General features: G+C 42.3%; 1 protein-coding gene across 1 annotated transcript in view; it reads right to left on the reverse strand.

Moving 5' to 3' along the window:
- Positions 1 to 133: 133 nt before the first annotated feature.
- Positions 134 to 8,478, reverse strand: part of LOC111669552 (sodium/potassium/calcium exchanger 3-like) — a 74,648-nt gene continuing 66,303 nt past the window's right edge. The window contains exons 12-17 of the mRNA XM_023425913.2: positions 7,562 to 7,802; positions 4,812 to 4,978; positions 4,546 to 4,660; positions 3,646 to 3,758; positions 1,205 to 1,270; positions 134 to 1,117 (exon numbers count right to left, since the gene is read on the reverse strand). Of these exons, the coding sequence (XP_023281681.1) occupies positions 968 to 1,117; positions 1,205 to 1,270; positions 3,646 to 3,758; positions 4,546 to 4,660; positions 4,812 to 4,978; positions 7,562 to 7,802 (852 nt within the window). The 3' untranslated portion in view covers positions 134 to 967. The remainder of the gene's footprint in view (positions 1,118 to 1,204; positions 1,271 to 3,645; positions 3,759 to 4,545; positions 4,661 to 4,811; positions 4,979 to 7,561; positions 7,803 to 8,478) is intronic.

An 8,478-nucleotide genomic window follows, 5' to 3' on the forward strand; every position in this document is an offset into this window, starting at 1 on the left:
CCCCCCGCACCTTCGCACCCCCTCACCCCCTCACATGATGATTTTTTTCGTATGAACCTGCTTCATTTTACAAGGATGCCGTCCTTATAATCAGCATGCATCAGGAACAGGTGTTTCAGCTCTTCAGTGCAACTTTTAATCTGTTTTAACACACACACACACACACACACACACACACACACACACACACACACACACACACACTAAACTAAATGACGTGTCTGAATCAAGTCATCACTGAAATCAACAGGACAAACAAAGGGTAAATTGTGCTTGTTTGTACACGAGTGGTCGTGTGAACAGGTCTGAGGTCTGGACTTCTGGTCCATGAGAACCTGCCCAGGTGTGTTCACCGCCTCCAGAGGAGAGATGTGCGTATGACTTGAATAAATAATCAATAGAACATCTGGAGTATTTACAGAGGTGCAGTATTTACAGGAGGAAAAGACAGACTCTCCATAATTCATCTCCAATACAAAACATGTCAGCTACAGCTGTGGTGCTGTTGAAGGTCATTATAAAAAGGTGAGTGGATAATGCCCTGGTTCTGTGTGTGTGGGGGGGGGGAACGTACGGAACACTTCTTCATGATGGTGACAGAAACTAAGATAACTGTGTCTGAAAACTTCATCTTCATCATCTGCACCACAGCACTAAACTACACCCTACACCCTACATCATTGCTTTAATCACTATTTCTCTAACAGACACACCTGTCCTCTCAGGTTAGCAGCTAGTTAACATGACGTTGTTCACACCTAAACACAGGAAGAAGAAGAAGAAGAAGAAGAAGAAGCAGTGGTCAGACAGCATGTGGTTGTGTTGTTGTCCTCAGTGCTGCTCTGTGTGGCGGGTGTAACGAGTCCTGCTGACACTGAATCAGATCTGTGGAGATCGTGTGTGTGTGTGTGTGTGTGTGTGTGTGTGTGTGTGTGTGTGCGTGTGTGTGTGCGTGCGTGTGTGCGTGTCAGCCGTCCCGACAGGTGGGCAGGTTGACGAAGGTGAAGATGTTGTACTCGATGAGGCAGGAGAAACACAGGAAGACGGAGTAGAGGAGGAGACACACGAGACCAAGACGCTTGTCCAGCGTCCACTTGTTCAGGTGAACTCCGAGGACCTGGACAGATCAGCGGAGAGGAGTCAGGAAGCTGTCACACACTGACACTGACGGAAGCTGAGCTGAAACCAGCTGTTGTATACTCACAGTCAGAAACACAGACGCCAACAGCAGCCCCACAGAGAAGATCAGTCCTTTACTGTTCAGTTTGATCTGCAGGACGATCACATGACACACATCAATATTCACATCCCAATTCAATTCAACAGGCTTTACTGCATGACATTTTCAATGTGTTGCCAAAGCACAATTACAAGCATTCAATGGAATTAAATGAACAATGAAAAAAACATCAATAACAATATTAATATGATAAAATACAATATAATTATTAATAGAATTAATTGATAATTAAAGGAAACAAAAAAGCTATAAAATATATTATACAAAACATATACACATATACCTACACATGTATACACACATACGTATGGAAATATACGCATACATACACATAAGTAAAAGCAATTATCAAATAAAGAAAGACAAAGGAGACAGTTTTATTCACATTTCTACACCAGTTAATATTTTCCTCTCAGCTGTACAGTGAGCAGACAGGAGAGATACTGGCCCTGGCTCCAGGTGAATCATAGTGCTGCTGTGTGTCCCTCAAGGGCCAAATTTATTTGGATTTGAACTTATTTAGGATTTAAAGCATTTAAAGAGTTAAGTAAACACAGTGGTGACTCAGTGACCAGTCAGCTACAAGAGGCTGCAGTGGTTCATGTACAGATGAGGGAGGTCTGCATCTGCCCAGTTTGTTGGTTCCATGACGACAAGCATTTGCAAATTTTAAATGAAATGTGCACGTGTGTGTTTAATCACTTTATTTGATCCCTTCATAATCCTTAGAGCCCTGCTCGTTTTACAGCACAAGATCCAGAGCCTTTCTCTGAAAGTGCAAAGATAGAAGATGATGATGAAGATACCTGCTCTCCATCACTGGTGAACTCATCATCAGCCCCTCCCCTCATGTGAATCTAATGAACGTATTCTAATAATACAACCCTGAACATTACACTCAGCATTCAGAGTTGTGCTGCTACGACTGTAGATTCCAGGTATATTACAGATGTTGTACAACACCTGTCCCCTTGATCCCTCCACAGAGGAAGAGTCAGTGTTCTGATTATTGTCATTATTCATAATTAATAATTGTTCCCATGGCTATACTTATTACATTGAAATATTTCTGTGACAGCAATTAAAATCTAGTGAGTGTGCAGTCACACTCTGCTGTGTGTGTGACAGAGTGTGTGTGGATTGTGTGATTATCTTCCTGTGTGACATGATCAAACTCCATCACTTCTCAGAACCGGAACATCAACACTCATTAATGGAGCAGTCGGTCTCTGTGTTTGTTTCACGGGGTTAGATGTAAAAATAGAGTAAACATTTTTACTTGTAACACAGAGTCTCACAGTGATGTGTGTGTGGAAAGTCCTGGCTACTGTAATGAGCTGCAGTACAGTTATTTGATCTTTGCAGCAGGTTGGTGGTTTTTTAATGATATAATGTTCGTATTCAGTGTTGCACATTACAGTGAGAGCACCCTCTTGAAAGAGGTGACAGAGCTGAGGCAGGGAGGAGACCAGGGCCCTCATTAATCGACCGTTCTGTGCCCCCTAATTTACCAGCTTCTTGTAGTGCTTGATGTGCATACATCTGAATCTCTCTGGCCCAGCAGTGAGAACTTCAGACCAACAGTTACACAAAGTCCAGCTCTGCAATCAAACATGTCGTAATGATGTAAAATATGGTTCCTGCATTCCTGTTAAAATTGTCTCTTTCAGAGTAAATGGAGCACTTCCCATCTACTTCCTGTTGTTTCTCTGGTCCTGCACCACTGATGTGGTTTAACCTATCATCAGTCTGCATTAACAATGAGTATCATATCAATCAGTATCACTCATTTTAATTGACAGGTATCCATTATTGATTTTTCAGTTATGTTTAAACTGATGAAAGTGAAACAAAATGCAAAGGTGGTTCTGAGCTCAGTGTCCTTGCTGTATTCTGCAGATCTTTTATCGGACCATCACTGAATTATCTGTCAGTCATGAGACTTATGTATCATTGCCCCAGTGCATACTGGGAAACTTTCCCACATGCTACAGGATCTTTTTCTGCTTTACTATCTTAACCTTGTTGTCTGGCTCGCAGGATGTAGTCGACCATATTTGGGATTGTGGAAGTGTGTCGGTCTGATTCTGTACCTGAGCCTGAGCCTGCACCTGTACTAGCAGATGGATATAGAACAGGTGAGATTCATGGTTGCTCACTGTGTGAAGTTGATGAATACAATATCTTTTTGTTCATACACACACATTCAGAGCTTTTTGTTGCTTTGATCAGTGAGGCCTCTGGTTTCAGAGCTGCTGAAACAACAGAGTCATTACTGAAACATGCCACAAACACTTCTCCAGTGAAGTTTGTCTTCATGTCTTTAGCTTGAGTTGAAGTCATTATGGATTTTTTTTTTTTAAAGCTAAAACAGAGAAGAAGACATGCAGGAGTGTGCTGCTTACATCAGAGCCGTAGTTGATAGCCAGGGTCTTCACAGCCCAGGGGAGACCGAGCCCCACCAAGATGTCAAACACGTTACTGCCAATGGAGTTGGACACGGCCATGTCTCCCAGTCCTGAACACAGAGACACACATGGAGTCTTAGAGCAGCAGAGACCAGGAGACAGGAAAAGCAACGTACAGACAGTATGGAGGGTGTGGATGAAGGCAGCTCCACCTGCAGTGAGATCACCTGTCCAACTGACATGCCCTGAAACAAACAACAAACAGACAGCAGCTACAAAGAGAGGGACGGACGACTAAACTGTGGTGGCAAGTGTGTGCCTCACAGTGAGCCACCCCACACACACACACACACACACACACACACACACACACAAACACACACACACACACACATAGACAGACAGGGCCGTTTAAATATTTGATGGCAGCAGCAAGAATAAACACAGATGAAAGGATGGAGGAAGGAACCCGGTCAGGCTGTTTCCTCTCCACGCCCCCCCCCTTCTCTTACAAGCTCACCATAGAGACAGAAGAGGGACAGTGGAAAGAGATGACAGGATCACCCCCCACCTTCCACCCTCCACCCTCTACTTTTTTCTACCTCTGTCATCTCCTCCCCTCTCCAGCTCTTTGATAGTGGCTCCACTTTGATTCTGTTTGGCCTCCATAGGTATGAGTAGGTTGGTATTTGTGCAACCTGGTCGTCACAGTCTACATGTCCAACTAATGTAGTTTAACCATAATCCACTGCTCAGGACAAATCCATGGAGTTGCCAAAATTTACATCTTCAGTAACAGTATGAGAAACCGATGAGAAAAACAACAGGCTAACCCTTCATACAGTGTGTGTGTGTGTGTGTGGGTGTGTGTGTGTGTGCGTGTGTGTGTGTGGTTACCTTGTCTTGCCACTATAAGGCTGGCCATGCAGTCAGGTACGCTGGTGCCAGCTGCTAGGAAGGTGATGCCCATGATGACATCGGGGATGCCGAGAGTGAAGCCTATGACAGTAACCTGACACACAGAGACAGGACAGTTGTGTGTTTGCTTTATTAACTGTTGGTGCAGCTCACAGAGACATGGTTGAAAGATAGAAATTTAGAGATATTAAAACTTTAAACCACAGCTACCACAGAGTAGAACATCACTGACACCAGTCTCTCACCATCCAGACCATGATGTAGGAGAAGCCGGCGATCCACATGGTGGAGGCGACGAAGGACAGCATGAAGCAGTTCTCCCAGCGAGGCGTGGAGCAGTTGGGGACGGTGAAGTATAGCAGCAGGCACAGAGGCCAGGCCAGCAGCCACTTCAGCTTGTTACACATCCCCGCTGCAAAACACACAGTCACACCGTCAGTACACATGGGCTGTACGAGGAGGGAGGAACAACACTGATTATCATGTACTCTCATACTGTAAAGACCCTCTGACACTGAGGCCAGGTGCTAAACTGGCCTGCCTGCAGTTCTGACTTGTCACCCATTGAAAATGTTTGGTGCATTATGAAATTTAAAAAATAACAAAGGAGACCCTGAACTGTTGAGCAGGTGAAATCACACACCAAAGCAAGAATGGGAAAACATTCCACTTTCAGTATTACAGCAATTAGTCTCAGTTCCCAAACGCTCACAGAGTGTTGTTAAAGAAGAGGTGATGCAACAGAGTGGTAAACAGGACCCGGTCCCAACGTTTTTGAAACATGTTGGCATCAAATTCAAAATCGACATCTAATTTTCAAAAAACAATGAACATTTGATATGTTGTTTTGTGCTATTTTCAATTAAATCTGGGGTTTCAATGTTTTGCAAATCATCACACTCTGTTTCTATTTACGTTTTACACAGCGTCCAAACTTTTTTGGAAAACAGGGTTGTACATGTGAAAACATGAATTAAAAGTTAAAACTCAAATAAAATTTGTGTTTCTTTGCTTATCAATACTATTATTATTATTTATTTCATGGTTTGCCCTGAGGCCTGTACTATGAAGCAGGATTTGAGGTTAACCAGGTAACTTCAGGGTTAACTCTGGGTTTTCAGTCCTCCGACAGTGGTTCACTCGTTACCGGGTTAAATCACCATGGTAACTTATGCTGAACTCCTAACCTGCTCCAGCGCAGGTTAACTTCAGAGGATCAGATCAAAACCGGTTAACAGCCAAACTACCGACCAATCAAATCACTGGAAGAACTGAGTTATCATTCGTACAGGATCCTGACAGGGACAAAGAGTTATCTATAATAACAAGCAGCAGATATGAAATATAATCAGTGGAACAGTTTTCCTGTTTGAGTCTTTCCATGTGTCCACTATGGTTTTAAAACAAAGCTTCTAAAAAATGTATAGAAATGTTGTTAAAAGAGGAGTTTATCACGCTAAATAAATATAATATAATACAATAATAATAATAATAATAACAATTGTAGTTTCATTTTAATTGAACAAAAATTCTTTAATCTGACAGGATTCCTGAGAGTGATGAAGCTTTTACTCTCTTCTTCATCACTGAGCTCAGAATAACATGAGGGGACTCTGTGACCACAACTGGAAATAAAAACTAAAGCTCTGGTGTCTTTGATTAGAACAGTTAGCTACACACTGTTAATTATTTCCATGATTATAAATGAACATTTCAGTCGTTCTGACTCATCAGACATCAACTAGTTCTCCCCTTTCTTTTCTTTTTCTCCTCTCTGCAGCAGAAAGTCTGACATAAACTTCAACTGTTTTCTCTGCATCACATGTTCATAACAGTTTGTTCATCATCAGACAAAAGAGCAAAAATACTCAAACCTATTGGTAAGGATAGTGATCAATAGTCTGACTTTAATAGAAATTATATTTAGACATGGCAATAATATTTTTTTATTCCAGTCATGTGATCATATTGTTTATATTTCACCTTGTTAAATATCACTTTTCGAGGTAAACCCAGGGTTAACTGAGCCAGTTGGTAACCAGCTTCGTCGTACAGGTTATCAGGACGGCCAATGTTAAGTTCAGTTAAGCCAGATAACTAAAAGTTATCCTGGGTATGTTGAACTTGCTTTGTAGTACAGGCCTCAGATGGACACTTTATGTATGATCACTTTTGGTGTTTGTTTTGGACTCTGTTTGGACTTTTGATGATTTCCTATTTTATTTTGTAGTACATTCCCTTGTGTGTCCCATGTTTGTTTTACTTCCTGTCTTGTGTTTCCCTCCTTGTTGATTCTCTGTCCCGCCCAAATGTGTTTCACCTGTGTTCGATCAACCTTGCCTCTCATGTGTATTTAGTCTCTGTGCTCCCCTTGTCTTTGTTAGTTCATCTGTTGTTCTTCATTTTGGATTGTTGTAGTTCCTGGTGTCTTTTGCTCCTGTGCCCCCAGTGTTTTAGCTTTTTCTGTTTTGCCTGTTAAGTTCCCAGTATTTGCCTAGTTTTTGGATTGGTTGTCAACTGTCTTGTGTTGCATTTGGGTTCAATATTTCTCTCAAACCTGACAGTTTAACTGTTTTTAGATGGAAAATACAGAATATTGATCAGATATTAAGCTAGCAGATAAAAACGAACGGCAAAACAAATTTGTATTAGGACAAGGACAAGCACCAGTCCATCAGTTGGTCTGGTTTGCTAGAGTTGTCTTAGTACTAAAAACTCACTGATCATACCTGGATGTCCTCCAGGAAATATTTACCACATGTGACTCACAGATTAAACAGCCAAGAAACAGCATGTTAATTACTGAGATTTAGAGATGTTCATACAAATATTGTTGAACTCTGGAGACAGCTGAACTCACTGTCACCCCCTGCCTCCAGTCTTAAGGCTAAATGAGGCTAATCGCCTCCTAACACACAGACATGAGAGAGGTGACAACAAACTCATCTGTGCAGAGTGTCAACACAGTCCACATGGATCCACCTCCACCTGGTACCTGGGCACTGGAAGGGTACAAAGGGTCCGTCTCCATCCTCTTCCTCTTCCTCTTCGTCATTTTCGTTGTTCTCATTGTCCTCGTTCTCCGTCTCATTTCCCGCCTCTTGGTCGTCATGGTGAACGTTGACACCCCTCTCTGCCCCTGACAGCCCATTTTCTATGCCCCGCCTACTTCCTCCTTTCCCTGGAACATCAGAGTCTCCATTGGTCAAAGTCCGTGTGTTGATCAGACGCTGCCTCTGTATCATGAATACACAAAAGCAGGAGGGGCTAAGCACATATTCCACTGATGAAGACAGACAGATCCCAATTTAAATTCAACTCAAGTTTCATTAATACATAGGCTACATTTGTATAAATCTATTTACACATAGGTATATTTACACAGGGAATCATCTTTATTTTGTCTGTCAAAGTTAAGAAAATGATCAAAATCCGTCCAAAAGAAGACAAAAATCATTCTAAGGTAGAAAAGGCAGGTACATGTGAAGACTCCAGGCCTCTGAGTGGGCGGGTCAGTGTATATATGATTGACAGCTGAGGCAGCAGAGATACAAACAGTGTTTTACTTAGAAGTGGTTTAAAAGAATAAAAGGTTTGATAACTGCTAACTGAGCCCTTTTACACATTTTCAACATTGAGACTTTGGGAGTGTGTTTGATAATGATGTTTCTGAGACCAACAACCTGATGAACACATTCACTGGTCAATTGACCACGGGGGACTACCAGCTAAAATCCAGGCCGGCTGGTGGACCGTCAGGACAGCCCTAAAGTTTTCAAAGTTTTTACTGCTCCGTCACTGTCTTCACTGGCTTCGTCAGTGTCATTTGTGCAGCCAGTCCCAGTGGATCAGTTCAAATATGAATTTCTTTCCAACTCTGACCGGGGAGCCGATACTGGTCTGGGTTTACTG

Source organism: Seriola lalandi, unplaced genomic scaffold (assembly GCF_002814215.2).
Source record: "Seriola lalandi dorsalis isolate HSWRI2012SDOR001 ecotype SW California unplaced genomic scaffold, Sedor1 jcf7180002054795, whole genome shotgun sequence".
Lineage (NCBI taxonomy): Eukaryota > Metazoa > Chordata > Actinopteri > Carangiformes > Carangidae > Seriola > Seriola lalandi.